The sequence below is a fragment of the Stegodyphus dumicola genome, chromosome 4, assembly GCF_044657685.1.
Source record: "Stegodyphus dumicola isolate Sdum_Otavi_A_Nest chromosome 4, ASM4465768v1".
Classification (NCBI taxonomy): Eukaryota; Metazoa; Arthropoda; class Arachnida; order Araneae; family Eresidae; genus Stegodyphus; species Stegodyphus dumicola.
Window position 1 is genome coordinate 9,687,692 of NC_140771.1, and position 26,348 is coordinate 9,714,039.

The 26,348-nt window shown below is 35.6% G+C and overlaps 1 protein-coding gene across 1 annotated transcript in view; it reads right to left on the reverse strand.

The window, feature by feature from the left end:
* LOC118187796 (fatty acid synthase-like) overlaps positions 1–26,348 on the reverse strand; it is a 109,939-nt gene that overhangs the window by 12,437 nt on the left and 71,154 nt on the right. Inside the window, 8 exon segments of the mRNA XM_085814528.1 lie at positions 4,690–4,917; positions 6,717–6,960; positions 8,919–9,269; positions 10,875–11,104; positions 17,620–17,742; positions 21,774–21,893; positions 23,454–23,783; positions 26,099–26,296. Of these exon segments, the coding sequence (XP_085670654.1) occupies positions 4,690–4,917; positions 6,717–6,960; positions 8,919–9,269; positions 10,875–11,104; positions 17,620–17,742; positions 21,774–21,893; positions 23,454–23,783; positions 26,099–26,296 (1,824 nt within the window).

Sequence of the window (26,348 nt, forward strand, 5' to 3'; positions counted from 1 at the left end):
TTTTTTTTTTTTTTTACCTTGATGAAGAATGTTTAGAGAATTAAGATTGAATTTTGAGAAACTTTTTTTTTTTTTTTTTTTTTTTAATTTTGTAAATGCAAATAATTCCTAATTGAAAAATGTGTAATAAAATTCAGAAGCAATTAATTTCATAATAACTAAATCGTGAATTAATTATCAGTTGTGATATTTTCCAAGTAATAATTTGAAAAATACTAAACAATGCATATCACATTTAAATGGCATTACAGAAGTATAGTTTATCGACAGTGTATTGCTTTATAAAAACTAAGAAAAAACAAGAAACAAAACGAACAAGCAAACACAAACAGGATAAATAAAAAAAAGAAAGAAAATCGAAAAGGATTCCGATTTTAACATCACACCAGGAGATTTGTTAAGGTTTTTTAAGCTCTCACTGAGCATCGTATGTTGCCAATCAAGGAGGTAATCTAACCTCCTTGTTGGCAATTTCCTTTTAGACACATAGTACGTTGCCAATTTGCGACAATAAGTTCCGCTTTCGCAGTTTCATTTATGCAACGTTTTCCAAGCTCTTACCGATGGTAATTCGAAAATCAGGACTTAGATGAGTTCTAAAGTTTTAAGGAATATTGAAAAAAACTGCTTGTTAGGAATTTTATTTCTTATATTACAGTCAAAAGTCTTTAATCCGGACCTCAAAGATACAAACTTTCTGCGCATGCGTTTACGTATGTGCATAATACGTTTATGCATGCGCGTTTAATGTATAACGGACGGTATAAGCTAAGCTAAAATTATCTAATTATCTATTTCAGTTAATGTTGAAGATTGCGTTGTTCCTTAATCTTCTAATTGGAACCGGCTTATTATTTTTTGCAGACTGTTAGAGCAATTTTATAAAAGTAAGCTTCAACTTTCGATTATGTCAAAAAGAATTTCCGATTCTGGAGCTGCGGTAAAAGTTTACAATTGGGTGCTCCTTGTTTTTGGGCGATTCTTTTTTGACGTTAAGATCGGCGCGAGGAAGGCACAATTTTAAGATGGTCGCTACACAAAACCAAAATAGGAAGTCAAAGAATTGCACAAACTCTGTGTTCATGTACATCGGTTTGTTTTCACTTAAAAAAACATCCTAGGATTGCATAAACTAGGCATTGCGCACTGCCTTAAATTTGTCCATGTACACATCAACCTATTTTCATTTAAATAAAATCGGGAAGCTAAATCAGGAAGTTAAAACTATCATGCTAACCAGAAATGCGGTTTCATCGCCAAAATTTAAAAACAAATTTTCGCTAATCGAAGGGGCACCCAATTCTACACTAGAGCCGAGCTGCCAAAGGATCTACAAAGCGAAAGCATGGTTCGATGTCCATCAAACAAAAAGTGGAATTGCTGCAAAAAATGGATAAAGGCATATCCTTTGTTTCTCTAACCATTCCGAAATCTGTTTATCAACTTCACGCTCCTCTGCGGGGCAGGGGAAACGTCGCAGCTCACAATGAACTGGAAGTTGATCTCTCAGCACTATCCTTATCTTCAGGGCAGATATTTTTATTTTATTCGGCTTATAATTCCTTACTAAATGTAGTATTTCATCTCGATGTACTCCGTCTTTGATATGATTTAAATCAAATTCCTCACCATTATAAATATCACGAATACACATCAAATAGTTTCTGGTTGCAATTTTTTATTTTCGACTATGCGTTATGTATGCTTTACGTATGCGCGCTTTGAAAGAAAAGTAAACAAATAAATATTAAGCTTTTTTTTTTTTTTTTTTTTTTTTTTGTAAATTTTGATACCCTTTAAATCATAATTGCTCTTTATTTCATAAATTACGGTTTCATATTTTTAATTTTATAATTTCTGCATGCCATCTTACCAGATTTAAACTGATGATCTATAATCCGGAAAAACCGATAATCCGGAATCGCCGAAGTCCCGACGAGTTCGGATTAAAGACTTTTGACTGTAATTGATTTAAAAAAGTACCAATCAACTTGAAATGTCATACTCTGTAAACACTTTACTACCATTTCCTATAAGGTTAACCATACCTTAGAACTAAACCTTCATAGAAAATACTATTCGCAAAATACTTGACAGCCGTGGCCCATAATGCGTCAAGCTTCTAATACTTAAACATGAGATAAATAACATACTTAAATATGAGATTTATTGAACGGTATCCTCTCTTGATACATAAACATAGATAGTCTCTAAAAATCATCTACAGAGCATTTCCAGAATTATTAAAAATTTTATAACATGTTTCCAAAACATCTTGATTTCTACTTGATACTTACTAACATATCGCAAAAGGAAATATATAAGAAGCCAACGCTATATATTCTTTTTATTAGGCTTCGCTATATTTATCCAGTCATTTAATGTAATGGTAAATAACAGTTTTGACATTTGTTTTTCTAAATCACTCATATTTTTTCTATCTTCTGTCACTTAAAAGACACTGCAGTTAATGGTATGATTAAAGGAGTTCGAATTTTCAGCCAGAATAGCTCTTTCGTTTCAGAAATGTAAAAAATACACCTTATAGAAAGGGGCTTATATATATAATGTAGTTTTACGTCATAACTACCATTTAGTGTTTCAGGTGAACTGACAAATTTTAAAATGATACCTTGGGCTTCTGAATATACTCTCTGCGGCTAAGCAAATTTATATACCTAAAACTTATCTCTTAATCAATATTAGTATGAAAATACCACTTAGCCGGATGTGGAAATGATAAAATATTTTTAGTTACTGAAAGAGCAGAGAAGTTAACAAAGCTTGAGTCGTATATAATTATATTATTCTCTTGCTGTTTCAGCTGGGACTTCTTTTGTTGAAAAATATTTGCATTATCAAATGAGAACGTATGAAGTCCACCGAAGACAGTACAGTCAAGCGAGCGAGTTTGACACGTGACCATCATCGGCTTTAAAGAAGCTGATTTCCATATCGACAATCACTTGAAACTAGAACGATGACATAATCGGACAGTATTGTTACTAGACGTTCCCGCAGGTTATGCATATTTTCTAGGAAGCCACAGGCAAACGTAAGAAAATATCTGAAAGTGTTAGTGCAGACGGGTCCAAACTGATATCTCTCTATTACCTGGGAATCAAAATCATAAATCCTCATTTCCTGAAGGCATACTGTTATAAAGTATATTAACAGAAAGAGTGGTAGAAAGTTGGACTGCCGTGCCGATAATTATTGCTGCATCTATCGTTGATTCTTTGGTACTGATACAAAAACTTTAATTTATTTCGCTTGCGAAGTAGGAAATGTATTGGGTGTGTGTGTGATTATGGCAAAGTCTCGAGAGCTATCTGCCTAAGGGGAGGGATGCCTTCGTGGGGGGTTTTCTAAGGGAAACTGGCTCGTATACATGTTACACGTGGGGAAAACCATGAAAACGCCCATGCAGCCAGCCCGTTCGCGGGATTCGAACCTCGGACCGCACTACCAGTGTTTCAGCGTCTTTAGCGCTCGGCCGCTGGTGAACCAAAATGTATTGGATGGGAGCGGTATCACGTTCATTGATAAATCAGGACCTTTCTTCGGTTCAGATGACCTGAAAATTCGTGTTGGGATAGATCCATTTCATTTAGCAACAGCTGCATATATTAATACATGTTCATCAAAATGTCTGGTCATCACCAATGATCTTTCAAAGTACTTCTGATTTACTCTGATAAACTGATGACAAATTGTGACCATTCTTTTCCCACCAACTCACTCTGTGCCGGTTAGATTTTTTTTTTCCTTCAGTCGCGTACATGTGAGAATTAATGTCTCATTAATTCTCACATGTACGCGACTGAACACATCACATCAACATTAATTTAACAGCCATCTTGTTATGAGGTATGAGAATTGAAGGATCAGTACAAATTATGTAACAAGATAGCACTAATGGTTTGCGGAAATCCGCACCAGAAGGAATACTTTCATGCATTTTCCAGTTGAACATTGTACCAACAATAAATCTGGCTACTTTTAAATTTTAATAAGTTTTTTCTATCTGCCTATGTTTTTTCTATTTGACTATATATAACAGACTTTTTCTATTCTATCGCGACGTTTATGTGCCATTTTACGATGACTGAAATTTTATTGAGCTGATGAATATGTTTTATTGCAAAGTGCATATTAAAGAAATAAATTTAATTTTTTATGTAAAAATTTATCAAAATAAAGCAGAGTCATTGTAATTATCTACTGTTAAAGTAAAGGATGAAATTATAAATAACTGCTTAATGCAAAATAAAAATAACTGACCATATAACAGCATTTAATATTAGCGCGCGTTTTATGCTAATTATTTAAGCAGAAGATACGAGATGAAATGCCAGTTATTATTAATTTTTTTTTAGATTATCATCTTTTTTTTTTTTTTTTTTTTTTTTTTTGTTTGTTTTGTTTTGTTCTGATTGGGATTATAATTTAAATACTTTCTTTTTTATCTGTAGCTCATATTCAAACTAAAATTTGGCTTTTCATTCTCTATGTGACGCTGTTTTAAACTAAAGCATCCTGTTTAGCTGATATTTCTGAACTAATTTCACTTTGTATGTGTTGCATTTTCCGAAAATCGTGCCAGAAGGATGTAAATATTTCCTAAACGAAGCTGTTTAAAGGAATTAAAAACAACTTTAATGCCTTAAAAATATGATAATGACTTACCCAACATTTTAGCAATCTGTGACAAGACATCTCCTTGTGCTTTGATTTGGGATGAGCCTGTTGTAACATAGCTGCTCACAACTGGGTATTTGAGCTTGCAGAAAGTATCCAGTGTATCTAGGCAGGATTTAACGCTCTGGGCACATACTCCAGCAATTCGGGCATCATCTCCCATGTGTCTATGCACCACACCCACTTCACCAATAATACCCCACTGAATGGCCAAACCTGAAGATATAATGGAGCTTTAAATTTCACTTCAATTATAATAACATAAGAAACACAAATCAGCGCTGAAAAGGCAATATTAATTTTTATCTAATATTGTGGTTTATAATTTTTTTCGTAAATATGAGTTTATGACGGAACCTTGGCATAATACATGACAGCTTGGAAATTAAAGTGATGTTTCAAGAAACAAGGAATTTTGCAAAACATTTGATTTTTTTTAATCAAGTATTTTTTTCAGCCAGGAAAAATATTGTATATAGGAAATAATCTCAAAAAATCGAAAACTTTTTCCTAATGAACATTTATGAAAAATATGTTGTTATTTCAAATTGCGGGCCTTTTGCAGATTAATGCGTATGCCGACAACGGCCAATACCCACTGGTCATTCAGTCTTCTCATCTCCGAGATAGCTCAAGATGTACCACAAAGGGCGACACACGCAAGTTCAGTTTCAAGTGTGATGGACAACACCTCCGGTCAGAAACCGGTGGCCCTCAATCCTCGGCGTTGTCATAAACCAGTGTCTTCATATGCCCCCATAAACAGAAATCAAGACATGATAGGTTCGGTGATCGAGCAGGCCAAAGCATCGCACCACCATTTACGATCCACTGTAGGCCAAATTTGACGTCTAGGTGGGTACGCACGGTGTGGGTGAAGTGGCCAGGCACTCCATCGTGTTGGAATTAAACTGTCTGTCGCATCGATGCAGAAATCTGTTCGTTATTCTAAAAGTTATGGCATGACTTGCTGCAGAAAGATCAAGTAGTTAAAACCGGTTAGACGAAAAAGGCAACAGTAAGTTCCGATGAGGTGATCCTCCACAATGCCAGCCCAAACATTAACCGAAAACCGACTCTGCGCTGCACGACGTCGTCTTGCATGAGGGTTCTCTACCACCCAGCGATGGGTGTTATATGCATTAAATATTCTTTTACTTATGAAGGATGCTTCATCGATGAACAACATATTAACAATGGTGATTTGTAGCACATCTTTCAAGATACCATTGTACAAAAACAATATGAGATGCATAATTGCCTGGATACACTGCACGTGATACGGATGCATTTCGTTTTCTCTGAGAATCCTCTAGATGCTGGAACGGGAAGGGCTGACTGCATGCGTTACACTTCGCGTACTCAAACTTGGAGTTCGCTGTACCTGATGTAGCATATTCTTTTCGATGTTCTGAGTCTGTGCTGATCGTGTCCGATTCATATAAGCTCTTTGAAAGGAATGTTTCAGCCAACCCCGATGCAACCTTGCAAAGAAATTATGTACGCCTCCATAGGATATCGTTCAGCGTACAAGCCGTACCGACTGCAATCGGCAGTCCCTTATGCCAAATGCATATCGGCGTCAGAAAAGCATTTCAGACCCTGCAATTCTATATGATACCGAGTCTTTGGGGTGCACCCTACCCCTTCTAGAAGTTCTAAAACGTGGTACTGAGACACATGTATAGCTCTTAAAATTTGCCTGGCTGTCTGGGTACTTAACGAAATAACGCCATCTACCGCGCAACACCATCTACCACGTCAGAAAAGCATTTCAGACCCTGCAGTGTTATATGATTCCGAGTCCTTGGGGCGCATCCTACCCTATCTAGAAGTTCTAAAACGTGGTACTGAGACACTCTACATAAGCTCTTAAAATTTGCCTGGTTGTCTGGGTACTTAACGAAATAAGACGGAGGATAATGACTTTGTAGCGCAGCTTAAAAGGATGCAAAAAGTTATTTCTAACATATAAAAAATATCACGCAGAGAAAAGAATATAATGTTGTTCATACCATGATATCCCATGCTGGACCTTTTCTCACAAACTCTTTCCATGGCTGAATTAGCGTAGCCATAATTTGTTTGTCCGGCATTGCCACGACCGCAGCTGATGGAAGAAAAGCACACGAAGTAATCCAAATCCGGACAAAATTTCCGAGACAGTTCGTCCAAATTTTTTGTTGCTTCAGCTTTTGGAGCGCTGACGTCTTGGAAGTCGGGCGCCGTTTGGTTCTCCATAAAAGCATCTTTCAAAACCTTAGGAAATTTGTGAAAGTACTAGGTAAACATATTTTGAAATATGTACAGAATTACTTCATAAATTAAAATCGTAAATTAAACTACAGCTTCATTAGCATTTACCGTATCTGTCATGATTATTTATAAGAGGGATAAAGTTAATTTTCTAACAATAATGCATTAATTAATTAGAAAATTATTTCATTTTGAATATAAACTAGAAATAAAACTTACAAAAACTGTATGTTGAATGCAGAAAGTTTTTAACAATATGTACGAAGAAAGATTTGCTTTATCTACAGCAATAAAATTTGGTTAAGAATCTACTAGAAAAGGTAAGATTATTCATAAAACTAGGTAAAGAATACAAATAGCTAACTGCAGCTACATTAAATTAATCTTATTAAATTATAACGTATTTTTAGATGAGGTTTGTTTAAAATTGATCAGCTATTGATTATTATACTATGAATACACATTGATTATTATAACTGTGGATATGCATTATATATATATTTCTAATATATATTTATGAGGAAAATATACATTATTTTCCGCAATGAACCGCAGAAATATTCTTTCGATGTTCTGATTAATGGTCTATGCAAATAAAACACGAACTTTTAGAGGTTCGTGTTTCGTTGGCACAGACCACTGATTTTAAATAACTTCACAAAAAGTGATCTAAAGGAGTTAAATCGCAACACCTGGAACGCCAACTAACCGTCGCATTTAGTGAAATTATTCTTTTACCAAACTGTTTCTGGAATTAGTCTGTAGTGGCTTTAGCATAGTCCGTCTGATTGGAACCAGCATGTCCTCCAAATCTTCCGTCAAAGATTTCGTAATCATGAATCGGAAACCCTCATTACTCACTATAACTGCATCTCCTCCCTCGCTTCGGGAGGAAAAAAAAAAAAAATTGGTCCGATAATGCCATTGTGTTATAAACACGCCATACAGTTACCTTGTATGAATACAAGTGTTTCTCGTGCATGTCTCGTGGACTGTTTTCCTTGCAAAAGCGACAATTTTGTTGGTTAACATATCCATTCAAACCCAGTTTAGCTGTAAATGTGCTGAACATCGATAATTCGGCCGGGGTTGGCTGAGTGAGCGTTTTTGTGGGTATCACAATGTTTGCCATAGATACGTGCCACTCTCCTTAAAAAGTCCTAAAAAACATAAGCATTTAAATAGAAATGAGCCTCATCTGCGAGGATAAATTTTTGCGCAAAATTAAAACGTTTTTGAAACGTTTTTTTAGCCACTTGTCAGAGTGCATTAAACACAAATAAAATTATTAGCCTTAATTTATTATAAATAAAAGTATCCAAATTAAACATGGTTGCTATTTAGTTTTAAAAATTACATCATTCTTATTGGAACACCTTTTGTAAACTGAGACAATAATGTAAACAAATACATGTACTGAATGTATTGAAGAAATAATAACTATCACAGTCTTTGGATCTATCTATAGCATTAAGAATAAACATCGTGACTGCATTCTTGACATTAGGTCCGGATAATAATAGTCTTTAAAAATTGTTTTAATCGATATTGCTTGTGTGCGCTAAATGGAAGTGGATAACTAATTCATGTTATAATCAAAACATAATGTCATAAATTGTACTTCAAAATAATACAAAAATTTAGTTGTATCTGAAATAGCTTTTATTTTATTTCATTTTAAAATCATGTCATTCTTATTGGAAGAACCTTCAAAATCTCAATGATTTAAAATTGTACAACTGTATAAATAAAATAACATCCTAACCTCTCCTACCGTATGCATTCATTAAAATTTGTATTATTATTATTATAAGACACACACAAAAGAAGAAACATTTTTTCTATCAGACGAGATACGAACTTATATTACTTGAAATGTCCATACAAATAAAAGCTATTTAATCAGAAAGTAGTACTACGTTCATATTCACCAAAAAGAGAAAGAAAAAAATTGTACGTACAACAGCAGAATTGAATATTCCGCCAACTGGGCCGATCTGGGAAGCCAATTCCAGCAATTTTTTAGCTTCGTCCTTTTTGACGACGTTCAGCTGGGATACTTGAACTAAACAACCTTTTTCTTTCCATCTCTTCAAGCACAAGAAATGATAGGGAGTTCTGGCTCCATATCTAGATGTCAAAATTATTTTTTGTGCACCTCTTTTAATCATCCACTTCGTGAGCTCAATTCCAAATCCTCCAAGGCCGCCAATAATGATGTACACTTTGGTGTCGTAAAATTGGGTGTAAGGTATGGCAGGCAATTTTAATATTTTAGGCTTTACGAATCTTTCCTTTTCTTCATCTCGTATCTGAAATGTAACAATAGGCGAATTAAGGGTACAAGATTTAATGCAAAAAACAATCTTTCATAATCTAAAAAAAATTATATCTGAAATATAAACTGAAATATCAGCTGGGCTGTCGAAGTTTAAAAGCCACTAGTTTACTGATATTACGAAGACAAATTGGCGCAAATTTAAAGAATGCAGCAACTTCGTTAATAAAGAAGAATCTGCATAATTTGTTGTTGTTGTGACTAGTCTCACTTGTTTGACATCAGAAAAATTCCACGAAATTCATCGCGGCAAGAAATACAAGATTATGCCTGTCGTTGGCAAGAGTCTTGGGCATCATATAGTCATCATCGTGGTCCTTTCTTCCATCAGCTGCGGTCGCGGGAATGTCGGACAAACAAATATAAGATTTTGCCAATTCCACCTCAATTTTGAGAGAGGGGGCTGGTTCGTGAATCTCACGTTAAAATCCCTACGACCCATCCACACGAGTGGACTGTCGGGTCACCATATATAAGAGAGGTCCCATGCCCTAAAGATACTATACATTTGCAAACGTGCATGTCTTCTCCGGGATTTGAACCCTGCCCTTGGGTACGGTAGTCAAGTCATTAACCACTATCACGTTCGATAGGCATCTGCATAGGTAAAAATAAAATAATCTGTTACAGTTTATCTCAAAAACTTAGTCACTAATAGAATCTACTAATAGAATTCAAGACAAAAATGAGAACGGCCAAAATATATAAATGAATGAAATAAGTGCAATGTGAAGTTCAAAATAAAAAATTATATAAAAGACTCTATTTACAAAAATGAAGAAAAGTCTGTGGCTTGTAAGTTTAGGCGCGTATTCCGTTTTTATGTAAACATGAAGTTCTGTACGAATGGCTAGCTGAAACTATTTTTTATAGTAAAACAGCAAACGGTTTCTTTTCACCAGCAGGATAAGGTGTCGAAGTTGCTGCTGTTATGCTTCATGAGGATAAATGTTATATTTAAGTACGACAAAAAAATTAAATCTATATGACTGGACAAATTATTGACGCGATCTTAGGAAAGATGGAAAGAAATTTTACAGCAGATATTAGGAAGACAAAGCATTAACAATGCGGGAAGCATTTAACAGTTAGCTCTTTTTTCCATTTCGTCAAGGGCAAGCTAAATGCAATGATTTACCGAAAAGCTCAGAAAGAGCTTGCCACCATTCTTGGAAGATTAAGATGGGAATTCAAACCGGCTAACTCTTGCATACATTGAATCAATTTGATAAATTGATAGCTTACAAAATAAACATGTCGTGTTTGGACAGACCTGCCGTAACTTCTGTTCTCTCCGAAGCCAGATCATGCAAAGGATTTTAACGTGTACCGTATATAGGAATGGAAGATAATATCGATATGTGGAAAAGTAAAGCTAGCTGTTGAAAAAGCATATTATTCCATACTATTAAAAAGCTAAAAATTGCAATCTCATATTTTATTTGCCCATATATCGAGAGCCAGCATAAAACAAATATTACGGCAAGTTATTAATACAATCTCTAGAAGTTTTTATTTCTCCTATCTCACCCTTTGTATGAACCCACAGAGATAATGAGTATGTAAATATAAAACTTACTTTGATTAATATTTTTCCAATATGCGTTCCTCCAGCCATGTATCTGAAGGCTTTCTCTACTTCTTCTCGTTCGAATACCGTTCGATCAAGAGGTCTGACAACTCCATTTTTCATGCCTTCTTGCATTAATCGATTTAATTCTATGAAATATTTTGTATTCTGTAGGTCGTATAAGAAACGATCGATGAACACACCATGGAATGTAATATTGTCTAAAAAGCGCTTCAAACCTGCAATGAAAATGTTGACATGTAAAAATGAAGAGTTTTAACTTTTGTTTTTAAATTCCCAAATAGCTAGGCAAAAAGTTACGAAGAACTTTTTACCTAAAATCTTATAAACAAAAGTAACAAATAATAGAACTAGGACCAAGTAACAAATAATAGAACTAGGACCGAAGTCATTGAACTAGGACCGAAGTCATTGCTTAAAGAGCGTTTTTGCCTCCTAGTACATCGACTCTTCTATATAAGACCACGAAGAGGTCCACATCGGAGGAGGTGTTTCCCGTCTATTTCTTTTCCAGAATCACAAAGTGGGCAGGATCGGTTGAAATATCTATGCGCTGCAGGGGACGGCAAGGCAATCAAGTCCTGCAGACAGACGGAAAGCCGCAACTGCATTGCGTCTTTGACTATCGGGAATAAGAGAAGAGTTAATTTCCTCCAACTTTTTAAAGCCGCTAGAGTCAGAAGATTTCGCAAGATATTAGATGTAATAATTCTTTTTTAAAACAGTTTAATCATCCAATAAGGAATGGCTGAAATAGGATGTTTTGGTAAGCTGGCACCTCTTTTTGCAAGGAAATCCGCTTGTTCATTACGATTTGTTTCCTTTAAAGTGCGAGTTCTCAGGAATTTTTGACATTGCAAAATTTCAGTTGTTAATGGGTGTTCAACAGAGATAACTGATTGAATGGCTGTGTGAGAATCAGAAAAAATGACTGCTTTTGCAAATTTGTAATCGATAGCTAATAAAAAGCTTTAATAGATAGAAAACTTGTAATGAATGTCAAATTATATTTCATAATCACGTTGATACGAATAATCTCGAAACTTAATACATAAATAACGTTGTGGTTGTTTCAAAAAGGCAGACATTTGCAACTTAATGTATTTGTCAGGAATTGCCGATACCCATCTGTCATCACCAAAAACGTTGCTGAAGTTTCACCACAGGGGGGCGATCAATTTTGCATCCTCGAGAATGGAAAATCAGTACCAGCTCTGATGGAGAACAATCCTGAGACGAATCTGAGGATCTCTCAACCTTCTTCTGTCTCGAAATCTCTCGAGCGATCTCTTTGGTTCGCCATTTTAAATGCTCCCATGCGGCACAGGCACTACACACTTTACAAACAGTCAAGCCTTCTCCTGAATTCGAACCCAGGCCCAACGTTACTCTAGCTAGTAGCCCTAATCACTGCGTCTGTCAGAACGGCATTTAAAAAATGATTGAACAAGAAAATAAATTAAAAATATCTACGCTGTTATTTTAATTATGTATTTCTATGCATTTTTCACTTTAACAACTGATTAATTATTATCAGTATTTTAATAATGTATACCGTGTGTTATCAGTATTTTAATAATGTACACAGTTGATTGATTATTATTAGTATTTGAATAAAGATTAATCATTCAGCAATATGATTCATATATTTTATATGAATGCATATTCAGCATTCACATAAACATTGATATCTATCTATATTGAGATGTTGAAAATTTATTTCAGAATTTAGAAATATAATTTTATGCAGTTTAAAACAAACCTAAATTTGCATAAAAAAGCCATTCATATTAAATATTTGAAATGAAATTTTAATTTAATCTGTTAAATACTAGTGGAAGGAAATACAGAACACTCATTTGTTTCAGTATTACACAACAGCGTATGGAAAACCTTGGGTATTTCAACATTTTATGTAGTACTATTGCTGCTTCCTGGTATTTCATCCAAAAATTCTTATTTTTTATTATTATATCAAATATTGCTAGCAAGACGGAAGAATGTTGAGCAAACTATTGCTGGAGAAAGATTTCCTTATTTTATATATCCGAAATTCTTTCTACAGCAGATAATTCTCATATTAGTCTATAAAACAGATAGTGGGGCTTTCAGTAAGTAGTCTACCTGGTAGTTAAAATGGCATTCATTCACCGTGGTTTAAGTAAACCAATCGTGTTTCATAACCATAAGCCTTCAAAATTTTATATTTTCAGTACAGATAGCTTGTTTCCTTTAAAAAATGAATGACCCCAAGCATGACTGGCCGTAAATTTTAACTGAATTTTTTAGCTTCTAAAATCTTGATATAAATGCAAAAAGTGTACATATCAATGCAAAAGTGCCTATGGATCTATGATCCACAGAGAGTGTTTGCATACTGCATACTTTTAAATGATTTTGGTAAAAAATTAAAGAAAAAAAGCAAATTTGGGATAAAAACTTCTGCTAACAGCTTATGTAAAATGATAAATCGGATCGACAACTTACAAATTTATTCTTCTTTCAAAGTGTCGCATATAAACAAGCTGTAGATTGAAGGCTATGTTTTTGCGGTTTCCGAATAGAAATATTCCTTTTCCATAATTCAAAACATTGTAAAATGCATAGTATTAAGATTTTGAAGTGCAAAATAAGCAACATTATTAATCAGAAAGGGGAAAACCGTCAATCATTACTTCTACACGGAAAGGAGACTTCAAACGAATACCTGTAAAGAGGTATATTCTGTTTCTAAATGTTTCAAAAGTTAAATCTTTTTTAACAACAGAAAATCTGCCAACTCAGAATTCAATTGCAAAGTCTTGAAATACCTCCGTAGCTACAATAAATAAAATACACAACCAAGATTTACAATGTTCGCCAGCTTTTATCGAGGCATGTGGCTCAACGTAGAACCATTTGAAAACTATTTAGCAGGAAATAAATGGAAATATATTGTGACCCTTGATGAAGCATAGGTTTACCTAAAGACGTGTACTAAAATGATGTAATAATTACCGAAATTGAAGAAGAAAAAAAAATGTGTAAACTGGGTTGCTTCAACAATAAAAAAAGTTTCAGACGGAGGCCTATAATCGTCGCAGGATGATCTTAGAATAGGAAACTAAAAATAAGAAGAGTAGGAAAAAACGCAATCAACTCAAAGTACAATCAAGAGAAAGTTTTACGTCCTATATTTAATGAAGAAATTCCATTTCTTTATCCCAGTGACTTTCAAAGTGTGAAATTCCATTAAGACAAGCAAGTTATACTTCGAAACGTTGTCACTGCATTTTTTGAAAAATGAAATCTTATACAGGTATCTCATATATGTCTTTTCAATGTAGTGCTTTTGGTCTCTTGAAAAGACTTCTTTCTAAGCACAAACCCATCACGAGTGATGGACTCTGGAATGTAATGGTAGAGGCGTGGAAATCAATATTCCTGAAAATTTTACGAAAAGTCCTTCTATGATGGAAATCACGACGCAGATTTGTAGTCGAGAAAAAAGGCTATCAGATCGAACATTAAAAAATATTCTCTGCATTTTAAACATTTAAAAATTAATTAAAATCGTCCTAAAAATGTGGACACACACTCTGCATTGCTCCCCATCTGACAGTCTGAATGCAAGATGAACACGAATGTATCCTTTTGATCCAGAATGAGACCAATGTATCTAGTTCTTTTACCTCCTGAAAAAGGCAAAGACTTATACGGGTTAGCATCTCTATGCGTTAGCAGCACTGACTGAATGTTTGTTAAAGCTGCAGTAATATAGCAGCAAGGTAATCGAGAATAGATGTTATAAATAATATCCTTGAAAGGATGTTATATACAATATCGTCGCATTATTTCGCGGAACTCTTGGTTTTTATCATATTTCCTACTTTAAGGACAGTAATGTGAAGTAGTTTAAGGACAGTATTCCGAAGTGTATCGAAATTTATCTTTTTGTGATAGAGAAATTCCCTGCTTTTGTTTTTATTTTACACTGGTGTGCAAAAATTAAGGACGAAGTCGAAAAATTAGCATATCAGCTGAACGAAGAGGCAGAGCGGACAGAAAGACCAATCAGGAGATTAAGTAAGGTGATGTACGGTAGCACATGCGCAGATATGCAGGTAGACGTAATGGGGGAGTGTCTGAGTAGTATAAAGCATGTTGTCGGTGTAAGATCAGTATTTCTGGCAAAGAGATTGCACGCCGTATAGCAGTTAAAATCACACCGAGTTGCTGCCTCAGCGAGAAATGGCGAATAATCAATCTGTTAGACGACATCTGGATGCTTTTACCCGAGATCGAACCATTGGGAAGTTGGAGGAAGGCCGCAGTGTGACAAGTGTGGCTGCAGAGTTCGGAATTGCTCACAGCATCGTTTCACGACTTTGGGGACGATTTCAAACTACAGGAACAGCTATCCGGGGGTTTAGTAGTGGTCCTCCACGAGGAACCACACCCGCAGATGACCGGTATATTGCCTTACAGGCCAGAAGAAACAGGCGGCAGACAGCGGGAGAAATCGCTAGACACACGACAGAGGCGACTGGACGACCGATATCGCGTTTTACCGTGGCCAGAAGACTGCACGGTGCTGATCTGTTTGCACGACGCCCTGTACGGTGTGTACCTCTAACGCCTACCCATCGGAGAAGGCGTTTTCTGTGGTGCCGGGAACACCGGAATTGGAGAGACAATGAATGGGGACGAGTACTCTTTACAGATGAGAGCAGATTCAGTCTGAGTAACGATTCTCATCGCATACTCATCTGAGAGAGCGGGGAAACCGCAATCATCCCTCGAACATCATTGAAAGGGTTCTCGTTTGGGAAGGCGTTTGGTATGGAGGTGGCGGTGTTCTCGTTTGGGAAGGCATCATGCTTGGTAATCGTACAGATTCACATCTTAGACGCAGGTTCAGTCAACGGGACCCGTTATTGTAACGAGATTCTTCTTCCATATGTGCGTCTTTTTAGAGGCGCTATGGGTCCGCAGTTCCTTTTCATGGACGACAATGCACCATGTCATCGCACAGTAGCTGCCGAACAGTTCTTAGAGAGTGAGGATATTGAACGTATGGATTGGCCGGCACGATCTCCGGATCTCAATCCCATCGAGCATGTATGGGATTTTCTAGGCAGACGCTTGGCAGCTCGTACCTTACCACCAGTAACGATTCCGGAGCTTCGATTGGCGCTGCAACACGAATGTGCAGCAATGTCTCAATAACTCATTCACACCCTCATTCTCAGCATGGGTAGACGCTGTGAAACCTGCCTAGCAGTCAGGGGAGATCATATCCCCTATTAAAGACCAGATGTTTCTTGCTGGACACCCATCACAGGGATGTTTCGGCCTTCAGTCGCATTGCGCTCCATGCTACGTTTTCAATAAAGCTTCTTTTTATCCCTCTGATTTCTCTTTTAGTAAGTGTTGCTTTCATTACTCATGTCCTTACGTATTGGGGATGTTACGGTATTAAATGTGTTGATTTGTAAAGCTTTTGTACAAAGTTATATTGAAAAAACCGTCTCGTCCTTAATTTTTGCACACCAGTGTAGTAAACTTTAGTAAAGTTCAGTGAAAACTGAACTCTCAAAATCCATTTCAGTCAGTTCAGTTCACTTCTGCCGAATCGCTGTTCAAAAGATCCACGTTCTCAGCTTACAAAAGTCAAATCATGCTCTTTAAAGGATTAAGCTACTTACTTTAAGTCTACAAGTCATCTGCCCTCTTAGACTGTGTTACTAGTTATGTGCCCATTGGCCGTGTTAAGTTTATGTTATTTCTTTCCTTAAAAATTATTTCCTGCCCAAGTAATGACACTATCAGTTCTATAACTCCGTCTTTCGAGAATGATTATTTCGGTTCATTACTTGTTTTTAAATCTCCAAATCGTGATTTAATATGTGTTAGATCATAAAATGATTTTATCAGTAGTTTAATTAGTAAACAAGAGTTCAAAAATAAACAGCTGTACCTTCATATGATGACTTCTGCATAGCAAACATTGTCTGACATAATTTGATCGGAATGATTTCCTAATCCTAAGAAAAGAGTTTATTCTTGCATAAAGCTTTTATATCAAGTGTCATTTTGCGGTAGTAAAAGGCATTTTTGCAGTTGCTTAAAACAGCCGTCAAGACATTGAAAAACTGTTTTGTTCATTACTTTGTTTGACAACAGAGCCAAAGACGGTCTTAAAAACATTTTGTAACATATGGGTAACCTAATAAAAAATTGAACTGCTTTCATAGAAATCATTTTCGAAATGATTGTATACACGAAATTTGTATCAATCCGTCTTGCATCCTTCCTTAGCTTCTAAGTTCTTAGCACCGGATAAACCGTTCCCTTGTGAGCTAAAGATATTTTTAAGTCAGATTTTTAAGATCCACTAATAATACATAGAAAATAAAACATTTATGACGATCATTAGCTGTTGATTTGAGAGTTATTGAGCTACCTGTTTCATATCAACAGATTCCTTTATACAACTAATAGTTGGATACGTGTGTTGCTATTAATTTCGTAAATAATATTTGACAGCTTTCTCTTTCTGTTTGTCCCCCACGTTTTACGATGCTAAGAATTAAGAAGTGTATTTCTTGAATACTTAAAGTAAGTTTGGATACTCAGATTAAAAACTCTGCGTTTATTGATATATTTTTTTTTCTCTTTAAAACAATGGTAAAATTTGTAAAACCTTATGATTTTACAGCATGAGAAAAATTTATATTCCGTAGTTGCTTACCAATCTCTCGGTCCAAGGATAAATCATACTTCCCAAGCTCTACGAATCTTCCATGCTTTGCTACACAACGGATACTCGCCAAAAATTTATCATCCGCAAGTGAGTTTAAAACAACATCCACACCTAAAAGGGAAATAGTAGCTTTTTAAATCATTCCCGTTTACACAAATTTAAATCACATAATATACAGTTACATATATGCATACTTTTAAATTATTGGGTTGTCAAGAAAATAATTTCGTTTTTAGTGTGAAATAAAACTCAATTAAATTAAATTTAATCAGTGAAATATCTTCCATTCTATTCGATGACTTTTTGCCATCTTTCTGGTCACTTCATGATTCCTCGCTTATAGAATTTCTTGTCTTTATCAGGAAAAAAACTCAAACAAGTTCGATTTGAAGTCATCATTATTACTGAAATTTTTACTATTTGAGTAGTTTTTATATTTCGAAATAAGTGATAATCTGGTGGTGCAAGGGCCTATCGGGTATGTTAACATATCTTCCCAAACGAAGCTCCAATAATTTCGTATGTGTTGCTAAAGATATATGTGAATCCTCGCATTATCGTAGAGTGGAACGCATGTCCTTTGCCTATTTGCCAAATTATGGCCTATTCTCTTTGATTCCTTTCTCGAGTTTCCTAAGTTGTTTTCAGTAAACATCTGAGTTGGTCGTTCGGTCGCTTGGAAGCAGGTCAGAATACACATTGTGACCTGCTTCCAAGCGACAGAACGACCTTTGCAATCGCCGAATCACAGCCTTCGCAATCGACGAATTAACAGCATGATCTTTTTCTGATGCAATCAAATTTCGATATGATGTGTGTTAATTTATCGTGATAGGATCATGAGATTTTTCAATTAATGTTATTATAGACGATCCCTTTTCATCACCAGAGGATAATAAATCGTTTAAAAAAAGGGTCGATTACGTTACGTTTGAAACGCATATCGGAAATATTGATTCTTTAAGTGACTTTCTTTCAATTCATGCGGAACCCAAATATCGAGCTTCTTAACGAGTCCAAGGCATCTTATGTGATTTTGAATTATAGTGTGAGATGCATTTAGCTTTTCTGAAATCTCTCGCACAGTTATAGGACGATTCGATTCAATTATGACATAATTTCGTCATTATCAGCTTCAGAAGGTCGGACAGAACGTTGGTAATTTTCAAGTGAGAAACGTCTAAAACGAAATTTTTTAATCCAATTCTGACACATGCATTCTGTTAAACAATCAACACCATTAACTTCACATATCCATTTATGAGCCTCAGCCGCTTTTTTGTCTTTGATAATATAAAAGTAAGATGTGTCGAAAATGTTTATTTTTGCACTCTTTATTAAATATGACCGTAAATTTACATTTGCAAGCAAAAATACACAGGATTTGTTTCTATAACAACCTAAAAGTCGCAACTGCTATATCTGAAACTAAAATTGAAACTATTATTTGCCAAAACTAAACCATTGGTGTGCTGGGAAAATCTTATAATTATAGTGACTGGTAATACAAAGATACATTGGCATAGCTTGTGTTTAAAATTAATGTATTTGTGCCAAGCTGCACTCTCGCGCACTCTGAGATACTACATGCTCAGCCGAAAAGCAATGCATAATAATATGTGCTACATTATTAAAGGGATTTAAAAGCGCCACCTATTTATATCTTGAGTTAAGTTGCTCTTGAATGACAACATTGTTAATATATCTTTAGAATAAGTTTGTTTTGAAATTATTTTAATTCTATTGTTAACAGTAAAAAACGAAGTTCTTAAAAGAAATAGTTTGGATTTCTCATCCAACAACGTGTTTGAGTTACCATGGCAGGTTGTTAGAAAATAAAGGAAAATGGAAGTTCAGGTGATTTTTTTTTTTTTTTTTTTTTTTTTTTTTTTTTTTTGTGTGTGTGTGTTTTTGATTATTTGTATTAGACAAAATTTCGTGTCATTTATTGGTGCGTCGGCTGGGAGTGTTGGTCTTTGGAATCGTATGGAAGTGTTTTGCTGAAAATAGCAGTCAAGTAGTATTTAACTAATTCTCAAGCAATTTTTTGCTCTTCAAGGATTATTGAGGAAAGAACTTTACCCAATACCATGATAACAAAGTCCTTTAAATCTGGAAAAAAGATAAGTTGGTCTAAAGGAACAATTACCTCAGAACGATGATTGGCTGACAACAGTAGAAGCCATTGATCGTGCAACTGTGATAAGCACTCTGGGCCGTATTTTAGAGGTCTAGACACTTAAAAAATTGGTGCTCCCATATGTATTTCCGCTAATTTTCCCCCCTTTTATTTTCTGTCAGTCTTGGTTTAGCTGCATCTAAGTACCTGTTTATGGTGCCTCTTTTCCTTGAGGCCTCAAACATGTGCTTATTTTGCTTAGTGGATAATTAATCCAGCTCTGCAAGAACTGTTCAGGCAGGTAGAGTTAAATTCACAGTCTATGAAACATTTATGTCTGTGCATTTTTCATGTTTTAGAGGAAAACACTTACGGCTTTCCGCACTTACGAAGGGATTCTTAAAGCTTCCTATAAGTAAGTAATAATTAAATAATTAAACAAATTTCAAGAATTAATATCTTCCACGCATGTAAACAAATTCTCGTGGCATAAGAAATTGTCTCACATAGCTTCTATGCGTTAGTGGTAAACTTACTTTAGTACGGTCATTTATGCACAACAACACATACTCCGCAACCTTCTTATTTGATTTTGCTAATCTGTACTTAGTTTTACGATCATGGCTCCTGTGAGAATCTAATTATGAATCTCTAACATTCCTTCTGTCCTCTGCAGTTCCATCGTAATTATGATCATCTTGTAGAGACGTTAGGTTATTTCGAAGCAGGAGACGTGAAAAATGTCCTCACCGGAACTCCAACCTCAGACCTCTCGAATACGCTCCGAGCGTGCTGACCATTACACCACGAAGGCACGCTAAGAAGGCGGGAGAATTACCTAAAAATTTTATCAATGTTAGTATTATCTTTTCGCCTGATAAACGGCATCAAGTTAAGAAAGTTAGGCAACTTTCGATTAATGTCAATATTTTTTTATTTCTCCCATGTGTCCTAACGGAATTTTCTATAAAATATTTATTCCTATTTGCAACTAAAGGAGCACAAATTTTTTTTTTGTAATTTAATATTACGCTTACATAATTATTACAACATTGCTCTCTCTTATTACAGCACTGCATATAAGCCATTTTATATTTTAGCCCAAAGGGGCGTTATCCCCGAAATATTATCGCCGTGTATTATATTTAAAAAATTTAAATAATGAAGCATCTGCATAAATATATGTATGTTTCTCGCATCGTGAAAAAACAATGATACCTAGAGCCATAAAATTTTGAATAACGTAGTCCTCCACCCGACTATAAGCACCTGCAAGCCTTAATTTGGAATTTGTTTTATTGTCTGTTTTATATTTTGTATGATTTTAATGAATTTTTGATGAAATTGTCTATCGGAAATTCTAAAGATTTGCTGTTTATCTTTAGTGCAAAAGGACATTAGCCCAAATGCTAAATGGGGGAAAAAATCCCCTTTGGACGTAATATAAAATCTGAAAGCTTTTAAATTTTATTGTAACCGAAATATAAATTGCATATAAATCCTTTCTAAGACATTCTCAGGGATATATCCCGTCCCGTTACAGATTTCTGAACGGACCTTTGGCTTCTGCAACGCTCGATCAGTTCTCGTTTATGTGTACAGTCTTGTAAGATGAATGATTGTAGGGCCGCCTTGCTATTTAAAGTTTATTTATTGCCTATCTATTTGTTATTTATGTGTTGATGTTAACGCAAGTTTTACCCGTTATCAAGTTAGAAGTTTCAGTTACTTAACTGCACTTCAGTGATAATTCAATATGTATTAATTTTGCTGCACTATCTAATTAAACCTTGTAGTGGCCGTACACCATACGTCAGTTTTTACACTTTTGCTGGATCAACGATTCATAAAAAGCAATTTGCAGCATACAATTATTAAAAAATTAGCAGCCCTCAAATTCTGAAATTGTAAATATTGTTTGAAAAGAACTCTTAAAACATAAAGAATTCATTGAAAAGATTACACACAAACATAAACAGTTGGTTATATGATATATATGTTGAAAAGTTATACGTAACTGTACCTTTTCCTGCTGTTCTGGTCTTAACCATGACCTCAAATGACAAATCACGTGAGCAACCAATATTTTCTTATTTGATTTGTGGAAACGTTTTCTTCAAATATTCCTTTTTCTCTTCGGTACCTGTAAAATACAATTACGGCTTTAGTTTGGTCATAGTTTACAATAATACATGATGTATAACAGCAGATTTAAAATTTCGTTCGCTGCAATTTTGCATGCATCTTGCTTCTTAATTATGTAACGTTTTGTTTCTGAAATTGATTTGATTAAAGAAAATGCATGTGAAGATTATCTATCCTAGAAAGAAATGATTTCGAGGAAATCTCGTAGAGTCATTAGGTTTTATTGAATGCAAGGGTTGTAAAATATATGCAATGCCCTCTCGAGGACGTCGAGTGTGCTACCGTTACACCACTAAGGCATGCGGAAAGGAGGAAGAAAATATTCCCGCTTTTAAAAGGCGACTGGGAATTAGGAGACCCAGTCACCGAATCCTGATGGTGGTTCAAGCGCCATTGTAGAGACATTAGTTTTTTTTTTTTTTTTTTTTTTTTTGTTTTTGTTTTTTTGAATGCAGGAGACGTGAACTTCAGTCTAGACAGCGTTTAGATATAATATTAATGTCACTGCCGATGATACTGTCATGTATCTGGCTGCGGTCAGCCAATAAGCTGCCTACCTCGCGGTAAGAATCCGGCAAGTGAGATAGACGAGAGTTGTATGGTCAATGTGTGGTAGGGCGTTTACGCTTGAGTTGAAATTTCAAGTTTAGCCAGTGGGGCTGATTTAATTTGTAAGGTATTGAACACCTGTGTTTCATTGGAGTTATTTTCTTAAATAATATAATATCAAACTCGTTTAAATAGTTGTACATAAAAGTCGTGCTTCTATATAATAAAGGATTAAAATTCCAAAAATGTATCGTGTCACGTCTCTGCAATCCCGACAAGCATGACAAATACCTAGTACAGTAAACATGAAAATGCTTTATTTCATTATAATGCAGGGTTGTTGTTATCTTGAGATATGGCACACGCCGATTATTAAAGTTTTAGTTTAATTTAAAGACTTTTAGTTTAATAGTACGTAAATTTAGCTTTTTAAAGATTTCATACACTTTCTGGTTTTACATAAGTAGAATAATATGTGAACAGTTAAATAAGATCTCAAAAAGAACTTAAATGATATATTTGAAATACAATAGGTGAAACCGAGCATGGTGTGACAAATGACTAATATTACATAATTCTACGATTAACTTTTGATATGATTGGTTTACATTCTAGATACATGTCTATTAGTTATTAGCAGTTTAAAATAAAAAAAAATTATGTATACTTTCACTATTTATATTGATTGTTAAGTAATAATTCCAGATTTTTATATAATTTAATATTAAATGTTTTTCAACTTTATTCTAGAACACGTTATAAAATCTGAAGGAAAAAAAGATATCTGTGCAGCTATGCCATTATCCAAAAATTCAGTTTCCTACTTCTTCATTTTGTGCTAGAAATGTATGAAAGATAAAATGGCTAATGTAAGGAATGCTGAGTGAAAAGAAAATCTTGACCGCCTGTTCAGTGGAGGAAAATTAAGTGTAAAAACTATCTTTTCTTTTTGTGTTTGTATCCTTTGAAAAAAGCTGAGTTTATAGAAGTAATAAAATCAATAACTTACCCACTGTGGTAAATATCTCGCACTGCATGCTCAATGCAATACAAATTGCGGCAAAACCTATACCTCCTGTTCCCGAGTGAATTAAAATGCTTTCCCCTGGCTGAAGTCTTGCACGTGTTATCAGGGCATAATAACATGTCATGTAGACCACTGGGATAGTGGCAGCCTCTTCTAAAGTCCAGTTATCTGGCACTTCAAGTGAAATTAAACTTTCTACTTTATTCGCTGTTCCGATACCTCGGTTTCGGACAAGGCCAGCCAATCTGCGGCCGTCTGAATCTTTTCCAGAGCACTCGATACCTACTACAACGTCATCTCTACCATCTGGATCTGTAAAAATAACAATAAAATTAGTATTAAAATGCAATTGATTTGTTAATAAAAAACATTTAAATAAAGAAAAAGTCTATATGAATAAAAAAGAACTTAATGGTACTAACTGGAGCTATTAAAGCCCAGCTACCAACAGGGAATCTCATTTTCTAAACGCAAACAAATTGAAAAGAAACTTTCTAATATGCGCAGCGAATTTCATTTCGTCTGCCAGTATACAAAATCACAATTCAATTTTTTCACACTGCGCTCAAAACTTCATCACTAGAAAAAATACTTCCAAACCGCTGATAGATTTAGGTGCGCATGCACCAGCTCGTTGCACCCAGATGCCTACAGCTCATAGATTTTGCAAGTATGGTTTCTCTGCTGTTGCTGTCAGACTCATTCTCGCGCATGTCAGCAGCAAAAGAGGCATTTAAAGCACTATGACTGTAGTGCTTCTTAAAAACATACACCCAAATACAGAATAGTTATGCAAGAAATCAACAGACTCATATCTCCGTAAAAAACTGCTTTCGAAGAGAGCAAGAGTAAGGTGTTTTGCAAAACATTATAACTTACACTGAAGTGACAAAAGTCATGGGATACCTCCTAATATTTTGTCGGTCCTCCTTTTGCCCGACGAAGGGCAGCAGCTCGACGTGGCATGGACTCAACAAGTCGTTGGAAGTCCCCTGCAGAAATATTGAGCCATGCTGCCTCTACAGACGTCCATAATTATGAAAGTGTTAACGGTGCAGGGTTTGGCCACGAACTGACCTCTCGATGATGTCCCATAAATGTTCGATGGGATTCATGTCGGGCGATCTAGGTGGCCAGATCATTCGCTGGAATTGTCCAGAATGTTCTTCTAACCAATCGCGAACAATTGTGGCCCGGTGACATGGCGCATTGTCATCCATAAAAATCCCATCGTTGTTTGAGTACGTGAAGTCCATGAATGACCGTAAGTGATCTCCAAGTAGCTGAAGATATCCATTTCCAGTCAATTATCAGTTCAGTTGTACCAGAGGACCGAGTCCATGCCATGTAAAAACAGCCCAGACCATTATGGAACCACCACCAGCTTGAACAGTGCCTTGTTGACAACTTGGGTCCATGGCTTCGTGGGGTCTGCGCCACACTCGAACCCTACCATCAGCTCTTACCAACTGAAATCGTAACTCATCCGACCAAGCCACGGTTTTCCATTCGTTTAGGGACCAACCGATATGCTCACGAGCCCACGAGAGTCGCTGCAGGCGATGTCGTGCTGTCAGTAAAGGCACTCGAGTCGGTCTTCTGCTGGCATAGCCCAAGGAAGACAAATTTCGCCGCACTGTCCTATCGGACACGTCCCTCGTACGTCCCACATTGATTTCTGTGATTATTTGACGCAGTGTTGCTTGTTTGTGAACATTGACAACTCTACGCAGACGTCGCTGGTCTCGGTCGTTAAGCGCAGGTGGTCGGCCACTGCGCTGTCCATGGTGGGATGTTATGCCTAAAATTAGATACTCTCGGCACACTCTTGACACTGTAGATCTCGGAATGTTGAATTCCCTAACGATATCCGAAATGGAATGACCCATGCTTCTAGCTCCAACTGCGATTCCGCGTTCCAAGTCTGTTAATTCTCGTCGAGCGGCCATAATCACGTCAAAGCCTCTTCACATGAATAACTTGAACACAAATGGAAGCCCTACCAAAGCACTTCGCATTTATACATTTTATACGCGATACTACTGCCATCTGTATATTTGCATATTGCTATCCCATGACTTTTGTCACTTCAGTGTATACTCCTTTGGACCTCTACTGAAAATTGTTTGAGAAACGCTGACCTATACAGTTTATTTTGAATGTCAGCATAGAATATAATATGTCTTACTACTCGCATAATTTTCCCCCTTATTTTTTCCACAAATGATTTAGAAACTTCTGATTTATGGTAACAACGTTAAATGTATGCGCAAATAGGAAAGTATCTTATGCGAGTAAACGGAATGTTATTGAAATTAATAAGCCTTTGAACGACATAATATAATAATTTTATAATGCGTCTTTATGTGTGCTTTTTTAATGTGCTATGTTTATCGTTAAAGCCTTGTTCAGAAATAGTATACATCGCGCAAAATTCCCTTCTTGGCTTTTAAGCATTAAAATTAGTAAAAAAAAGGAGGGGCAAATATGGTAACTGGCTTATTTCAATCGAAAGCATTTTTGTTTATAATATCATTAAAAATATAATGAAGGAGGTACAAAATCCATAAAGGATTTCCAAGCTCGTTTATGCTTTTTATTCAGTGTATAGAGAAAATAATCATTACCCTTTCCAATTTCAGTAGAAAGTTTTCCAGAAGCGATCATGATATCTCGGAAATTCAAAGCAGAGTAGTACACGTGAAACGTTTGATCTGGGCGAAGCTTAGTGTATTTTATATGAGATTCCCTCCATTCAAATGAAGAAAGATCCCCTGTTTTGGCACATATGGCGAAGCTGTGTTCGACAGGGTCCAGTGGTTTTCCTAAATAAATAAATAATACAAAAAACCCTTAAAATTTATTTTAAAATGGTTA